Here is an 18,023-nt window from a genome sequence, read left to right on the forward strand (position 1 = left end):
ACATCCATATAGACCTTTGTTGGCAAAGTAATGTCTCTGCTTTTTAATATGCTGTCTAGGTTGGTCATAACTTTCCTTCCAAGGAATAAGCGTCTTTTAATTTCATGGCTGCAGTGACCATCTGCAGTGATTTTGGAGCCCCAAAAATAAAGTCTGACACTGTTTCCACTGTTTCCCCATCTATTTGCCATGAAGTGATGGGACCAGATGCCATGATCTTAGTTTTCTGAATGTTGAGCTTTAAGCCAACTTTTTCACTCTCCTCTTTCACTTTCATCAAGAGGCTCTTTAGTCCCTCTTCACTTTCTGCCATAAGGGTGGTGTCATCTGCATATCTGAGGTTATTGCTATTTCTCCCGGCAATCTTGATTCCAGCTTGTGCTTCCTCCAGCCCAGCATTTCTCATGATGTACTCTGCGTATAAGTTAAATAAGCAGGGTGACAATATACAGCCTTGACGGACTCCTTTTCCTATTTGGAACCAGTCTGTTGTTCCATGTCCAGTTCTAACTGTTGCTTCCTGACCTGCATACAGGTTTCTCAAGAGGCAGGTCAGGTGGTCTGGTATTCCCATCTCCTTCAGAATTTTCCACAGTTTATTGTGATCCACACAGTCAAAGGTTTTGGCATAGTCAATAAAGCAGAAATAGATGTTTTTCTGCAAGTCTCTTGCTTTTTCGATGATCCAGCAGATGTTGGCAATTTGATCTCTGGTTCCTCTGCCTTTTCTAAAACCAGCTTGAAAATCTGGAAGTTCACGGTTCACAACTGCTGAAGCCTGGCTTGGAGAATTTTGAGCAGCACTTTACTAGCGTGTGAGATGAGTGCAATTGTGCGGTAGTTTGAGCATTCTTTGGCATTCATTGCCTTTCTTTGGGATTGGAATGCAAACTGACCTTTTCCAGTCCTGTGGCCACTGCTGAGTTTTCCAAATTTGCTGACGTATTGAATGCAGCACTTTCACAGCATCATCTTTTAGGATTTGAAATAGCTCAACTGGAATTCCATCACCTCCACTAGCTTTGTTCGTAGTGATGCTTCCTAAGGCCTACTTGACTTCACATTCCAGGATATCTGGCTCTAGGTAAGTGTGAGTGATCACACCATCATGATTATCTGGGTCGGTTCAAATATAATTTCTAACAAAATAATATTTAAATAATTTTGTATCTCATTTAAATAAAAGAAGGTCTAGTTAAAGTTAAAAGTTTCTTGAGGACTATTCTGTCCTCTGACGCTGTCACTTGAATACCCTAGCTTACAAAGAACTTTTCTGTATATTACGCCAGTCTTTCCCACAGCCACCCAAGATACGTAAAGTGGAGAAAAGTGGAAGTTGCTCAGTCCTGTCTGATTCTTTGCGACCCCACAGACTATACAATTCCCATTTTTAAAGAAAACTGAAGGTTGGTCCTGAAACCAAGTCCTATACACTGCCCAAAAAACTGAGAAGAAACAGAATGCAGAATAAATCCTTAGGAAGCAAGTTACGTTTTAAATGTTACAATTTGTGAATTGTGTTTCAACAGGTTCTCAATAAATTGAAAGGGAAATGTTTTCAATCTGTGTGTACTCATTTTGAAGTAATTATAAGTAAAATTTAAAACTATATCCATCTATTTATTCAAGCCTTTATTCAGTACCTACTATATGGACAATCCTGTGCAAAATATTCAAGGAATAGAAAGATGAATTTTTAACTAGTGCCAACTGTCAAGGAGAGTTTTCAATCTAATGATAATGAGTTTAACACAAACTGTAGGAAAGGAATTAGGAGTAGGCATTTGCCCTTAATTGAGAAAAATCACCTCATTTTTGTAGTTTAAGGCATAAATTGCCAGTTGGTAAACAGTACTATTACACATACCTTTATTAGTTCATCATCTTTAAAGGAGGTAGATCTATTTCTTCTAAAAACATCTTACTCAATCACATCTTTATGACTGGTTTGAATTTTTGAAGCAAAAGTTTGCTCAAAGAGCAAAATAAGATTCATAAAATCAAACTAACATTATGCACAGAAAGACAAGTATCTACAACAGCATGTAAAGGCTCAATATTAAAGGGTTAAATCTGAGTTACTTTGGAGACTTGTCCTGAACAAGTTGTTATGTACAATTTCATCATCTATAAAACAGGGGTGATATTTAATTCCAATTAAGATTATAACTCAGATGCTACAATTATTTCCACCTGTCATAATAAACAGAGTTAAAAAACTAGTATAAAAACTTTTCTAATAATTTATGTTTTAAAAATAAACTGGAATCAAAGTAGGTAAAGGAAAAAGTGATGATGGTGTGGATAATTTAACAGTAACTCTCAGTACATAAATGAATGTAAATGTGCAAGTTATCTATTTTTTCCTACATCTTATTACTTTTTAAAAAATGGCTCAGATAAGAAACTTAAAATACCTAGTAAAATAACTTTGAGGATTCATTTTGTGAGATGTATTGAAGAGAAAAAGAAGGAGAAAATAGTATAATTTAAAAATATTTATTTTTCAATTCATGCTTTCCAGAACACTTTTTCCAAACAAATCACCAAAGGCCAATACTTCTCCCTACTCTCAATGTTAAGTGATTTTTCCACCCAAAATAATGAAGTGATGTATACTTTTATATCTAATCAGTTTGTGACAGCTGTGATTCTCAAACATTTTTTAAAAATAGATCAAAGTTGCAAACAGATCATATATAGTGATTTTAAAAACTGGAAGGCAAAACCTGACTCTAAATGATCAAATGACCCACTAGCTGGATTTGACCTTCTCAGGCCACAAGAGGACTTCGCTCAAGAGTCCTGCACATAACAGATGGGTTCTCATAGATGTCCTTAACACCACAAGCAAGCTTCTGATGCTCAATGCTGCCAACAACAGCAGGGGCACAGAGAGGCGACCCTGCCAATTGACTCAGTTTTATTCTTCAACACATTTCTCTTCTCCATTCTCTTCATTGACTTCATCTGTTTCCTTGCAAGAATCTTGGCTGTTGGTATCAGTAAGATAATTTTCTTCCCCATTCTCTCTTTCTTCTATTTTTTCTTCTTCATTAAAGCTAGAGGAAGAAATTTATCAATCTTTCAAAGGAAAATGGATTTGGTTTAAAGGTAAACAAACCCTCTGCAATGTATGCCATCCTGCAGCCAGTCTTCCTCAAGTGTATAAGCTCCAATTTATCAAGAAAAGTCTATAAAAGTACCAATTGGGAAAGTAAAGATTGACTCTTTAAACTTCATTTGAAAGCATGTTATTGTTTTCATTATTTATGTCAGAAATTTACATTATTTGACTTTAAAAAATACTTCATCACCATGTAATATTTTGAAGTGTCAAACATGTTAAAATGTCAATGTTTTACAACACTTCACGTGTGTTCCATTAGATAAAACACCTTTTAAAATCTTATAGAACAGATTTTTATGCTTTCCTGCAAGCAAGAATTTTTTCAAAGGTTAACCATTCAGACATCTTATATATGTTACCTTTCTTTATCTTCAGTGAAATTTTTCATCTCTTGATTGCTGAAGTACTCAAATATTTTTCCACTTTGGCCTTTCTTTGAAACAAACTCATCAGATATTCCTAGTGCTTTTAAAGTGTTAGAATAATGCTTTTCTGCTGCCATTCTTGCATTTTTCTATAGGAAAGACAAACCTTTTTAGAGGAGGACAAAAGACTTCAAGTTTCCATTAAAAATGTTAAAAGCTCCAGTGAAAATTAAATTCAATAATCACAGCAGGTTGAAAAATATGCATACTCTGACCAGCAATTCCACTCCTAGGTAGGTGCCTAGAGAAACTCCAACCTATGTGCCCAGAGAGACACACCAAAATGCTCAGAATAGTACTGTTTGTAACAACCCCAAACTGGAAACAACCTAAATATCTATATCAACACTAGATGGATAAATAAATACTGGTGCGTTCATATAACAGACTAAAATTAAGCAGAAAATGAACTCTAGCTATATGTTACAACATGGATGGACCTTACTAACACTGAACAAAAGCCGCGTGCCACAAAAGAGTGCACACGGTATAGAAGACCCGAGACAGGCAGAACTAAACCATGTTGCTCAGGGGTTGGTACATCGGCGGTAAAACCATAAAGAAAAACAAGGAAACACTCATCTCAAAGGTTAAAATGGTGGTTACCTCTAGGTGAAATAGTTTTGATCTGGGCAGGGCACACAGCGTTTCTGGGGTACTGGCAATGCTCTAATGCTATATTTGTTAACATGGGTAATGGTCACATGAGTTTTGAACTATAATTATTCTTTACACTGTACTGTTTCATGACTATCCGAGGATATCTGAAACAAAAATCAGTAAGAAAATAAGATCATGTGATAGTTGTCAGAGGGTTCTTTATGTGCCTACTATAAAATTTTACTCTTTACAAGCCATGTCTCTAATCCACTGAAGAGTATAAATCATCAATGTTGTTATCTTTACTGTGTGGGGGAAGCAATGGATACAGCAGGAAAAACATGAATTTAGAATTGGGTTCAAATCTCCGGACTGTTACTTCCTGGCTTTGGGGCCCGTGGGAGTAGTGATGACCCTCTCATACCTAAAGCAAATCAATTATCACAGTTCCTGAGACCACAGGCTTTACAGAGACACAAGATAACTGAGGTTCATATGAGTGCCTTGGCTCCTGATACCACAGGCTTTACAGATGCACAAGCTGACTGAGGTTCACACAAATGCCTTGACTGTAGTCCCCTTTTACCTCCTGTGCGTGGGTGTGACCAGTACAGGGCCAAAAAGCACTAGCTGAACCTGGAACTACAGGCCAGTAACGAGGAATGGCCCAGCCCCAATGCACCAGCGGCATCCCATCCTGAAAAGGGTGTGGAAGAGCACTCGGTCTCACCCCAAAATTCAACACAGAAGAGGAAACCAAGATGCTCGGTCCACCCTTCCTGAGGTTAAGTGGTTTGCTTAAACTCACAGAATATACTGAGGGAAAAGCAAGTCTCCTAATCCTTTCCTGGGTCTTCTTCACTCTACCATGCTGCTTCCTCTAAGTGGCAGTGGTCATCCAACGTGGCCTGAAGCCTGACTTCAGTAATGCAGTGTCAGACATTTTCCTAACCCAGAGATCTCAGGATAAGGACAGACCCTGAAGTCCAGTGTTCCATGGGAGAAACCAAAATGGCAAGGGCTGATTACAGCGGATGAAACTATCACTAGTGTGTTTTCTGACACTCTAGAAAACCGAGAAAGAAGCACTCAAACTGCTGCCAAAATGCACCCACTGTGGATGACTTTTAGACAAGTAAGTAAAAATGCCACCAGAGGCTATGAGTACCAATAGACAAGCCTTGGGCAACTGAAAGGCATGGGAACGTGACCTGAGAACAATGCCCCAAAGACTGTAAAGCAGGATAGAGAAACCCCAGACCTAACTCAATGTGCTAAAAAGAATATATTCTGATTTAAGCAAATGAGGTATAAAAGATTTAAATGATACTACTCAATGTTACTGCTCTTAAGCCTTCATCTGAATTTGATTTACAATTTGATTTAGTGCTTTGTTTAATATTTGGTTTGAAAGTGAAAGTCGCTCAGTCATGTCCGACTCTTTGCGACCCCATGGACTATACAGTCCATGGAATTCTCCAGGCCAGAATACTGGAGTGGGTAGCCGTTCCCTTCTCCAGGGTATCTTCCCAACCCAGGGATCAAACCTAGGTCTCCCATATTGCAGGCAGATTGTTTACCAGCTGAACCACCAGGGAAGCCCCAATATTTGGTTTAAAATCTGATTTAACATATTCAGTTAATAAATCCTGTGATTTTTAAGAAATAGGAAAACATGGTTTGTTCTGTCCTAGATCACAGCCTAACTCTGCTAGGGGGATAACTCAACAGCAGCAAGAAAATAATTAACACTTGTAAATGGGTAATGCATACCGTTGTGAGTGAATTTATTAAATAACAGCTGTTAATTAGCAGTAATAGTAACTGCAAGAAAAAAAGTACCAATTTATGTTAACAAAACCAAAACAATGGTGAGTCACTGCCAGTCACTCTGTATATAGAATTTATTATCTTTTAATATTTCATATCAAGGTGAATAGTATGTAACTGTTCTTTTTTTAAAACAAACATGTCCCCCTCAAACTTCACCATGCAAAAAGAACTGTAAAGACTATGAAATAAAAGTGGTTAAAATAACTGAATGATTATTTTGTTTTTGTATCTAAGATACTGCAAAAAATAAATTATCTTTGTTTCTTCAGGCAATTTGTCTACAATCACGACTCTAGTTTGAAGAGGAAAAAAATACTTGGTTTTAAAGCCGAAGTTTATAGCAATTCTTTCCTTTAATATTAATTACTGACTACTTATTTTGTGACAAGCCCTCATGGGAGGTAGGGGTATATGGGGAGAAGATAGCATATGTGTTGGCTGAAGTTGGTTGAAGAAAATATCAGCTATGAAACTAACCTATGCTTTCAATATTTAACACTTCTTTACGGGTTTAATTTCACACACACCACTATTTTGCCATATTTTCTCTGGTGACTAGAAAGACTGGAAATGCACAGCACTGCAGAGCTGCTTCTCACTGCTGAGACCCATCACTACTATGCTAGGGTAGTGCTCTAGGCCTGGGCTAGTCCCAGGGAGAAATAGTCCAGTTTGGGTTCAACAAATGTTTATGAACATGTCCTCTGTGCCGTATGCTGTCCTAGGAGCTAGCAACACAAAGATTTGACCAACACCTTTCAAAGAAGCTAGCTGAAAGAGAAGAGAGAGCATTAAACAGATAATTTCCACACAATACATAGGAATAAAGACAGAAATGCACAAAGGGTAATAAAAACACACAGAACAAATAGCATGCAACTCAACCTGGGACACAGTGCAAGAAGTGATTTTATACTGAGCCTTGAAAGACTCAGAGGAAAGATACAAAGAAGTTACATGGGTGTTGAGAAACAACCTGAATAAAGATTTCAAGTTTGAGGGACTTCCTGGTCGGTCCAGCGGCTAAGACTCTGCACTCCCAATGCAGGGGGCCCGGGCTCGAATCCTGGTCAGGGAACTAGATCCCACAGGCTGCAACTTAAGAGTTTACATGCTATAACTAAGGAGTTTGCACACCACAGCTAAAAAGATCCCACATGCCACAACAAAGATCAAAGATCCCAACTGCTGCAACTAAGACCTGGCACAGCCAAATATATAAATAAATATTAAAAAAAAAAAAGATTTCCAGTTTGAAACTAGTGGTGTGGTACAGTCTATAAGTAAAGGGTGTACACAGAAGGGGGTGGAGGCATGCAGTGGTCGATGAACTAAAGAGGTCAACAGGGATCAGATAAGAGAGGATTCGGTACACCATGTTAAGACTTGAGGACTTATCTTCTGGGAGAAAGCAGGACAGCTTAGTGCTAAGCATTTGGAAGCAGGCCAACTAGGGTTCCTAGTTCCATTATTTACTAACTATAGACATTAAGAGTTATTTACTTTCTTTCAACTTCAGTTTCTTCCTCTGCAAGACAAGAATACCCATCTTGCAGCACTGTTTGGAGAAGCCAATGTCAAGCTCCCTTGATACCATTTACTGAAAATGAGAACAAATGGCATCAGTGAAGTGCATGATTGCCACCTTTACTGGGGTGAACACTGTGGCAAGGGAATGGGAATGGCAAAGAGAAGACAGAGTGAGTGGCTTTGCAAAGAACAAGGCAAGAAAACCAGTCAAACCATAATCATAACTAAGAAAATAACAGCGGCTTCACCTAGCATTTCACCATCAGGAATGGAGAAAGGTAGATCCAAAAGTTGTTTAGAAAGGAACTTCTCAGGTCTCAGTGAGAACTGAGAAAAAGTGGGGGGAAAAGTGGCTTCCAGTCATCTAAATTGCAGCCCAACAAAAACACGAAAAATAGAGAGGAAGGTCTATTCTTCCCAGAGAGGAAGGTCTACTTTGTGGCAAGATGAATATAAGATGCCTGTAAGAAATCTGGGTAGATATATCCAGACCAGTGGACATAAAACCTGCAGTAGAGAGCCGGGAAAAACTATGTGAAGCAAAAGTCAATCACTTCATGCTGAGTAACGTAGAACAACTTATGATCATTTTTCTCCCCTAAAGCTGAAACTGGGATGTGAGAAAAAACATCCCTTAAAGTGAAAAGTGTTACATAAAATTATATCCAAATCAGTAAGTAAAGGGTTCCCATAACTTTGAGAGACTGTAATATGCCACAGCGAATGTCCTTTGTCTTCAGTGAGACTCTGACAAGGACAGTCCTACAGGACACTCATCCCTCCCAGACACTTGCTGGCAGCAAGCTCCAAATGTAACAGCTTGAAAATCACAACACAGCACCTGTAACCTCTAGTGATTTTGTCTATTTTTAAATTACGTAGCCCATAGGAGCTTTTCCCTTATGGATACAAAAAAGATCACCTGACATCAACACATTTCTCTTAAGGGAAAGACTGTAAAACTGAGTATAAATCTAGTAAAATTATGATTCATTGTTCATAGCACCAAGCTTTTTTTTTTTCCCAATAAAAAGGAAGTCGTTCTCACAGACACAGAAAACAAATTTATGGTTACCAAAGGGGAAAGGGAAGAGGTGGGATTAACAGATATACACTACTTTACATAAAATAGATAAATAATAAGGTCCTACTGTACAGCACAGGGAACTACACTTAATGTCTTGTAGTAGACTATAATAGAAAAGAATCTGAAAAAGAATATATATATATGTATGTGTATGTATCAGTTCTGAATCACTTTGCTGTATACCAGAAACTAATACAACATGGTAAATCAGCTATACTTCAATTTTTAGAAAAAGGAGTAATTTCACTAATTATAGCTAAAACTAAAAATTATAGACTCACTTAAAAAAAAAAACTGATCAAGAAAACAAAAAGGCAACCTACTGAATGGGAGAAAATATTTGCAAATCATCTATTTGATAAGAGGTTAATATCTAAATAATATCCAAGTAGAGGAGCTACTCCATGTTCAAGGTCAGGAGGGGCGGCCGTGAGGAGATACCCCTCGTCCAAGGTAAGGAGCAGCGGCTGCACTTTGCTGAAGCAGCCATGAAGAGATACCCCCCGTCCAAGATAAGAGAAACCCAAGTAAGACAGTAGGTGTTGCAAGAGGGCATCAGAGGGCAGATGCACTGAAACCATAATCACAGAAAACTACTCAAACTAATCACACTAGGACCACAGCCTTGTCTAACTCAATGAAACTAAGCCATGCCCATGTGGGGCAACCCAAGATGGGCGGGTCATGGTGGAGAAGTCTGACAGAATGTGGTCCACTGGAGAATGGAATGGCAAACCACTTCAGCATTCTTGCCTTGAGAACCCCATGAACAGTATGAAAAGGCAAAATGATAGGATACTGAAAGAGGAACTCCCCAGGTTGGTAGGTGCCCAATATGCTACTGGAGATCAGTGGAGAAATAACTCCAGAAAGAATGAAGGAATGGAGCCAAAGCAAAAACAATACCCACTTGTGGATGTGACTGGTGATAGATGCAAGGTCCAATGCTATAAAGAGCAATATTGCATAGGAACCTGGAATGTCAGGTCCATGAATCAAGGCAAATTGGAAGTGGTCAAACAGGAGATGGCAAGAGTGAACATAGACATTCTAGGAATCAGTGAACTAAAATGGACTGGAATGGGTGAATTTAACTCAGATGACCATTATATCTACTACTGCGGGCAGGAATCCCTTAGAAGAAATGGAGTAGCCATCATGGTCAACAAAAGAGTCCGAAATGCAGTACTGGGATGCAATCTCAAAAACGACAGAATGATCTCTGTTCATTTCCAAGGCAAACCATTCAATATCACGGTAATCCAAGTCTATGCCCCAACCAGTAACACTGAAGAAGTTGAACGGTTCTATGAAGACCTACAAGACCTTCTGGAACTAACACCCAAAAAAGATGTCCTTTTCATTATAGGGGACTGGAATGCAAAAGTAGGAAGTCAAGAAACACCTGGAGTAACAGGCAAATTTGGCCTTGGAATACGGAATAAAGCAGGACAAAGGCAAACAGAGTTTTGCCAAGAGAACACACTGGTCATAGCAAACACCCTCTTCCAACAACACAAGAGAAGACTCTACACATGGACATCACCAGATGGTCGACACCGAAATCAGACTGATTATATTCTTTGCAGCCAAAGATGGAGAAGCTTATACAGTCAGCAAAAACAAGACTGGGACCTGATTGTGGCTCAAATCATGAGCTCCTTATTGCCAAATTTAGACTGAAATTGAAGAAAGTAGGGAAAACCACTTGACCATTCAGGTATGACCTAAATCAAATCCCTTATGATTATACAGTGGAAGTGAGAAATAGATTTAAGGGACTAGATTTGATAGAGTGCCTGATGAACTATGGAATGAGGTTTGTGACACTGTACAGGACAAAGGGATCAAGGCCATCCCCATAGAAAAGAAATGCAAAAAAGCAAAATGGCGGTCTGGGGAGGCCTTACAAATAGCTGTGGAAAGAAGAGAAGTAAAAAACAAACAGGAAAAGGAAAGATATAAGCATCTGAATGCAGAGTTCCAAAGAATAGCAAGGAGAGATAAGAAAGCCTTCCTCAGCGATCAATGCAGAGAAATAGAGGAAAACAACAGAATGGGGAAGACTAGAAATCTCTTCAAGAAAATTAAGAGATACCAAGGGAACATTTCATGCAAAGATGTGCTGGATAAAGGACAGAAATGGTATGGACCTAACAGAAGCAGAAGATATTAAGAAGAGGTGGCAGGAATACACAGAAGAACTGTACAAAAAAAAAAAAGATCACCAGCATTAGGGAAATACAAATCAAATCCACAATGAGATACCACCTCACACTTGTTACAATGGCTGGTCTCAAAAAAAAAACAACACATAACAAATGCCGGTGAGGATGTAGAGAAAAAGGGAACCCTTATGCACTGTTTATGGGAAAGTAAATTGGCACAGCCATTATGGAAAACAGTATGGAGTTTCCTCAAAAAATTAAAAATAGAACCACTACACAATCCAGCAGTTCCACTCCTGTGTATTATTAAAAGGAAGTGAAATCATCATGTCAATTCACTGCAGCATTATTTACAATAGTCAAGACATGGAAAAAACCCAAATGATCATCAAAAGAAGAATGGATAAAGAAAATGTGGTAGATATGCAATACTATTTGGCCACAAAAAAGGAAATCCTGCCATGTGTAACAATACAGATGGACCTTGAGGGCATAGTGCTAAGAGAAATTAGACAGAGAAGGACAAATACTATATGATCTCATTTATGTGTGGAATCCAAACAGACACACACAAACAAAACTCACAGAAAAAGAGATCAGATTTGTGATGACTGGAGGAATTAGATGCAGGTGTCAAAAGGTACAAACTTCCGCTTATAAGATACGAAAGTACCGAAGTGTAACGTACAACGTGATGACGACAGTTAACACTACAGTGTGGAACATACGGAAGTTGCTAAGCGAGTAAATCCTATAACTTCTCATCACAAGGAAAAAATGTTTTTGGTAACAATGAGGTTGACAGGCGTTACCTAACTATAATAAGCATTTCCTAATATATGAATGTCAAGTCATTATACTGTACATCTTAAACTTATACCTGCCAAATGTCAATTTTATCCCAATAAAACTGGAAAAAAAAAAACTGGCAGAAATAAATCTGATTCAGTTAGCCATTTTGTTTCAGTTTTTAATTCTTCAAAGACTTCCAATTCATATCATGAAGCCTCACCTTAATATCTGGCCAAGTTGGTACTGAAAAAAGACTGGCCATTAAAAACAGGTTGTGAAACTATTATTTTGAAAATGAATGGATTAGTAGCATGTTCTTTATCAAGCTTATGAACCTCATCAAGATATAGTGCTCAAATTTAAGCAAATTACTTACTGATGTGGTGAAGCTGTCACAGAAATAATAATGTCTCAGTAAATTACGTAACACATAAGAAAAATGGACGATGAAAATTAGGAGCTAGAGAGGTTAAAAAAAAAAAAAAGGCTGACAATAGTTCTCAAATTCCAACAAACACAACCTGAGCAACTCTTTCAAATAGCAGCGGCCTGTTTTTTAATTTTTCTTCTCTTTCTTCTAGTTCTCGTCGGTATTCTCTCATCCTTTCCTTTTCACTCTTTCTAAAATCAAATAAAAGGAATGGAATTTTTAAAAGAAACAGGAACTTGAACATATAACATTTAGCTTAGATGACAAATCAGAAATTAAATCATGAGCACAGTTTATCACAATTTCTTTTCTGGACTGGTAGATTTTTTTCCCCATTAGACTGGTAAATTTTTAAGGAATGCAGAATACAAATTCTAGGTTTTGAGAGCACACATTTTACATCTCAGGACAGTCTGGGTATGCTGTGATTCCTGAAATCTTCAAAACAAGAATGGATTAAGGGGCTTCAAACTGGCCTCGGGAGATTAATCAATGCCCTCTCATCTCATTTATAAACCAAAAAATTTGGTCCAAATTAAGAATCTTCTCTTTGAGGAATTTCTTCTGAAAATTAGACAGTGCTCTTCTTTTTTCCCTAGGTGAGATCTCCTATAGGCTGGTGGCACAGTTAATTAAATGGGAGCAGGGTAGGGGAGAAACAAGGAGTATGGAAATAGCACATATAGAGAAACAGGAACCAAAACACAAAAACTCACAGTAAGTATACCCACTGTTTGAACCAGATCCTATAATGAATTAAACTATGCTATTTTCTCTATGTAAAATACACTAATTCTACCAAGATCATGACTTCCTGGATTAGAAAAAATAATTATACCATAAAATGATAATTATGCTTAAATATACACAATTTAGCATTATGGAAAATCCAGTTTACTTTCTAAAGATGAATGGTATATTTCTAGAGAATATTTTGCTCAAGTTCATCAAATCAAGCTCCTTCTATCAATGAGTTACACTTATACACATTATAAGGTATATATATATATAATATACATTATAAATGAATATAATAATTATTACATATAATATACATATTTAAAGGAATGATCACAATTAAAAGCAAATATAGATTTGGGGGGTACTTATGAATCAGATTAAAAATTAATAAATCATGTTACTTACCCAGCTTTGAGGGAGATACTTTACTACTTAAACATGAATATTTTTATGTTGTAACATAAAAATATTCCTCTGGAACACTGATTTTCAAACTTTGTACTGCAGAATTCCAGTGTGTCACATACCACTAAACCTTAACACACATGTTAATTGACACATCACATAACATCAATGTGCTAATCTGTGTTATCAGATTTTGTGTAGACCTTAGAACAAAGGTCTTGGACATATTTGTTTACTGAAGAATATTTTGAGATTACACAGCAAGCTGTTAAAAAAGAGCTTTGTGTGAATCAAGATTTTTCTCAATATCACACTGTACAATAAAAAATAATATAAATAAAAAGTTTAGATGCTAATACAGGATTACAACTGTGAACCATGGCCACAGTATAAAATGCTTCTGTCCATCAACACGGCATCATGGTCTTCATTGTGGGGTGAGTATGCATGTTGGTTCTTACCATGAAGTGAGTGAGCATTAGAGTGTGTGTGTGTAAGTAAACTGTAAGTAATTGATAGTAACTTGAATCCACAAACTGAAATATTAATGCTATTCTTCATTCATTCATATATTTGAGGGGTACACTGATGAAAAAAAAAAGTTTGAAAACCAGTGATCTGGAGGGTCAGGGTTCTCTCGTGATACCTGAGAGCTTTTATTCTGGATTTAGACATTTGAGCTAAACTCTCATGTGAGTCATAAGCCTTAGCCCGGGTTGTCAGGAGTTTCTGCAATTCTTTCATTCTTTGCTTCTGCTTAGTTAATATCCGATGTCTCTCTTCTTCCAACATTTTCTTTTCCTCAAGTGATCTCCTGAGGGCAACAAACTAAGGCTTAATTCACTTTAAGCCAATGAGAATGTTGTTTAGTAAAGATTTAGCACAGGATAATTCAATGGCTGAAAAAAAAGGGCAACCTTTTGAGAAGGATCTGAGTTGTAACTAGAAATCGATAGGCTGACTGTAATCTTTTCTAGCCCCAAAGATTCATAAAATGGAAAATATATTTAGTTCTTGGGTCTTCCTGACCCAGGGATTGAACCCCAGTCTCCTGCATTGCAGGCAGATTCTTTACCATCGGAGCCACCAGGGAAGACCTCTTAGCACACCTTCTGGCAAAACGTTCTATATTTTATAGTAAAATATGTTACTGGATAACATAGCATAGTATTTTCAAATCCCCCAACACAAAATCACTAGCGCAACCGTGAGTCAGTCCTCATTGTATTGGTCATTTACCTTGTGGCCTGCTCTCTTCCTCGGGAGGACACCGTGGGCGTTGGAGGGTTGCAGCTACAGGGTGCAGGCTTTGTGTTTGCAGCCCTTACTGGTGACTTGCGCCTTGGAGACAGATAAGGCCAACGTGTTTCTTTTAAATTCTCTTCATCTGCTTCAATGTCTGCCAAAATTTTCTCTCTTTTAGTGGCTGAATGTGAGGCTGCCTGAAGGTCACATGGTTCACAGACTGTCAGGAATTTGCGATACTTCTGTTCTGAGTGGTGTTTCTGATACCTCTCAGGTAGGTCTTCAGAATCAGCAGCCTGGCGCCTAACCCTGTGTTTATACTTGGACTTCTCAGCCTGTTCAGGACCCCTGGACTTCCTTGTAGCAAAACTCCTGCGAGCTGGACTGTAAGGCCGAGGGGATGGATTCTGTAAAAAGTCTTGAGTTCTCTGCTGCGCCCTCATGTTTTTATAGAGGTCTTCTTCTGTTAACTTGTCATTGATAGTTGAACTGTAAGTAGATCGAGGTACAGGTCTGGCTTTAAAACGATTTGTTTTCTTTTTAGACTTAAAAAAGTCTTTCAGCTGCTTTTCCCTAACTGCTTGCTTCTGTTCCTCCCTTGCAACAAACTTAAAGGGCTTTTGAGAGGCTAAAAGAGCTTCTTTGTTTCTCTCCTTCATAGCCCTCCTCCGTACCTCATTTTGCTTGACTATATCATGATAAAGGGGGAGAAAGACGAACGCAGGAACTGGGTTGGCTCGGAATTTTTTCTTACACTCTGACTCCTCTTCTTGCTTCTTGAGCAGTTTGTGTACCATTTCAATATCTGATTTCGATTTCATGTTCTCTTCTTTTTTCTTCTGCTCTCTAACCATCATTTGAAAAGGCTCAGGTACTGTAATCCTTGGCACCCATTCCTTCGGTTTCTTTCTTTGTTTTTCAAGTACTGGCAGGTTGACATCTTCATGCTGGATATAATCTTCTACACTGAAGTTTGTCCACATGTTGTTGATGAGCTCCTTAGCATAGGTCATCATACCGCTTTTCTCAGAATACTTTTTTTCTAAGTTGGGCAACTCTTCTTCAGAGGAAGACACAATCAAGGAGGAAGACTGACTTAAATCAGGTTCTGAAATTGATGTCATTAATGAGACAGGGTGATAGGAGTTCTTTTCTGATAAAGACCTAAGCAAGTGAGGAGAATAATCAGGTTACCTTTTCAGTTGCATGTGACCAAATAGAAAAATTAAAAACTACATAATTTCTAAGATCAAGGTAAAATCAGTTAGAAAATAGGAACTGGACAGGGCTGATGAAAACTATCAAATTTTTTTAGAACAGAGCCTGGGAGATGCCTGAAATTGATCTAAGTTGACTTCCTCATTTTACAGGGGAGGAACTTGAGACAGAGTTTCCTTATATCTAACCACTATTGAATTCTCCACATGTTTTCCAGAGTCACCATCTTAAAATAGACATCTGATCACATCACTTTCTTTCCTGAAACTTTCCCATGACTTGCCATTGTTACCAAGCTTAGATTATAAAGCCCCTCAAGACTAGCTCCTGCCTACCTTTCCAGTTTCACCTCTTGCCTCTCCCTACCCAGGTCACCATTCTGAAGTCAGATCCAATCATAGGCAGTTTCTCCCACACTGGTGATTTCTCAAGGCGCTTTGTACACATGGTTCCTGGTGCCTAGAAGGGCACTCCTCGCTTCCTACATCTGTTTCAGCTATTTCTCCTCTAAGACTGAACTCCGATATGATACTTCACTTGCCTGTATCCCTCCACTGACACTCTGACATGTTCAACTGCTCTTCCTCTCTCGCCATGATACTCTGTTACACCATGTTGTATTTTTGGATCTCAGATTGTCTTTGATCTCCTTGAGAGCATCTTGATTTTGAGTCCTCAGTGCCTAGGCAACATCTGGTACACAGGAGATGCACCATCAGTGCTGACTAACTGGATGAGTGGCCTCAAGTTTCAAAAGAAGCAGGTTTATGGCAAAAATGACTATTTTGAAAACAAATCAGATTTATGTCTTAGTTCTGAACAATCTGTGTTATATCTGTAATGAGCTCATGTTAATCCACATATTATATTTTTAAAAAGACATTTAAAACTGAATTTTAATATTCAACATTTGAAAATGGCCCAGACTAAATATTCTGATACATGTCTAAGAGTGGTGCATCAGAGAGAAAAGACCTAAATGGCCATCAAATAACCCTCAAAGCAAGAAGCTACCTAGTAGGTTGATAAGCCATCAAACAATCTGAATAAAAACCCACCTCCATATATCATTAAAAGCACAAAGGGATATTTGAGAGAAAGTATTTTGAAATAATTTGTTTTGCATTTTTAAGTATATATTTTATCTTACAGTCCACAAATAACAATATGGACAAACTTACCCAGAAGAGACACTAGCAGCTTCTTCCCTGGTGACTGCTGGTTGAACTTCCTTTAAATTTAATTTACTCTGGTACAATTTCTCTAACTTTGCCATAGTTTCTATGTGGGCTGCCTTCAGCTCTTCTAGTTTCCTGAAATACTCTTCATTAGAGTGGTAAATATCAGAAAAGTTCACAAAATCCTCATGGCTTATATGTTTTTGTTCATTCACCCTAGAAATGCTGGTGTTAAAATCAGCCTGGTAGGATGAAAAAAACCTGTTATATGATGTCTGGAGTTGAAAGACAAATTAAGTTGACATTTATTCCCAATGCTGCTTTTTTAAAAGTCCACTTAATGAGGTTATATGTTTACTTGTGGACTATGTACATATAACATATTATAAGTTACTCGTGGGCTATATACGTTTTCTCCTAATAAATATTTTATTAAGAATAAGAGAGAGAGAGAGGGAAAGAGAGAGACCAAGTTGCCAGAAAATAAATACTGTTTAATCCATCTTTTAAAGGGTGGTTAGATTCTCAAATTATGTACTAAGAAACACTACGGCAGGATCAAACCACACTTTATAAAGAGCCTCCTTCTCAGCGCAGGTTTATCTGAGACGAAGAACACAATTTCTCCTGCTGCAGAGCAAGCAACCATAGCCCAGTGCCCTCTCTGAGCTGGGCTTTGCAGTGTGGGCCCCAGGGGTGTTTCGGCAGGGAGGAAAACTGAATGAGAATTTTGGGAAATGTGGGAATGGAGGGAACAAAATTCTCAGGGGCGCATCAAGAAGCCAGAGAGAAACTTTCCTCAGTGTGCGTGGGGTGGGGGTTGGGGGCAACCTCAGGAACAGAAGGAGGTGAGGGTAGGAGGGACTTCCAGAATAGCCACTCCTGTGGGCAACAAGAACAGCAGCTCCCATGGTGACAAGGACTGTGGGGGTGACAAGGGAACAAGAACACGTAGGGCGGTTATTCTCTATACATGCCTACAAGGGTATGACTGATCCTTTCCCCCTCACTCCCTTCAAAGACCTTTCAACTTCTTTTAACTGAAGGAACTTTAAAGAGGTAAACCCCCATATCCTCCACAAGTTTATAAAAATTTCATATTTTCTCAGGTGAGAAACAATTGAAATTGTCTATGATACTATGCATAAAAGGTTACTATGGTTTTAAATTTAGCTTACTGCCTGAAATAGACTCAAAATGAAAAAAGTATATTTGCCAAAGAAAAATAGAGATCCAACCTG

The 18,023-nt window shown here is 38.2% G+C and overlaps 1 protein-coding gene across 2 annotated transcripts in view; it reads right to left on the reverse strand.

Annotated features, from left to right (window-relative positions):
• Nucleotides 1-2,483: 2,483 nt before the first annotated feature.
• Nucleotides 2,484-18,023, reverse strand: part of FAM161A (FAM161 centrosomal protein A) — a 30,471-nt gene continuing 14,931 nt past the window's right edge. The window contains exons 2-7 of one of the 2 annotated variants that reach the window (XM_061432746.1): nucleotides 16,786-17,024; nucleotides 14,381-15,550; nucleotides 13,788-13,955; nucleotides 12,087-12,186; nucleotides 3,490-3,644; nucleotides 2,484-3,062 (exon numbers count right to left, since the gene is read on the reverse strand). In XM_061432746.1, coding sequence (XP_061288730.1) covers nucleotides 2,924-3,062; nucleotides 3,490-3,644; nucleotides 12,087-12,186; nucleotides 13,788-13,955; nucleotides 14,381-15,550; nucleotides 16,786-17,024 — 1,971 coding nt within the window. In that variant the 3' untranslated portion in view covers nucleotides 2,484-2,923. The remainder of the gene's footprint in view (nucleotides 3,063-3,489; nucleotides 3,645-12,086; nucleotides 12,187-13,787; nucleotides 13,956-14,380; nucleotides 15,551-16,785; nucleotides 17,025-18,023) is intronic. The other variant, XM_061432747.1, reaches the window with a different exon arrangement.

The sequence above is a fragment of the Bos javanicus genome, chromosome 11 (assembly GCF_032452875.1).
Source record: "Bos javanicus breed banteng chromosome 11, ARS-OSU_banteng_1.0, whole genome shotgun sequence".
Classification (NCBI taxonomy): domain Eukaryota; kingdom Metazoa; phylum Chordata; class Mammalia; order Artiodactyla; family Bovidae; genus Bos; species Bos javanicus.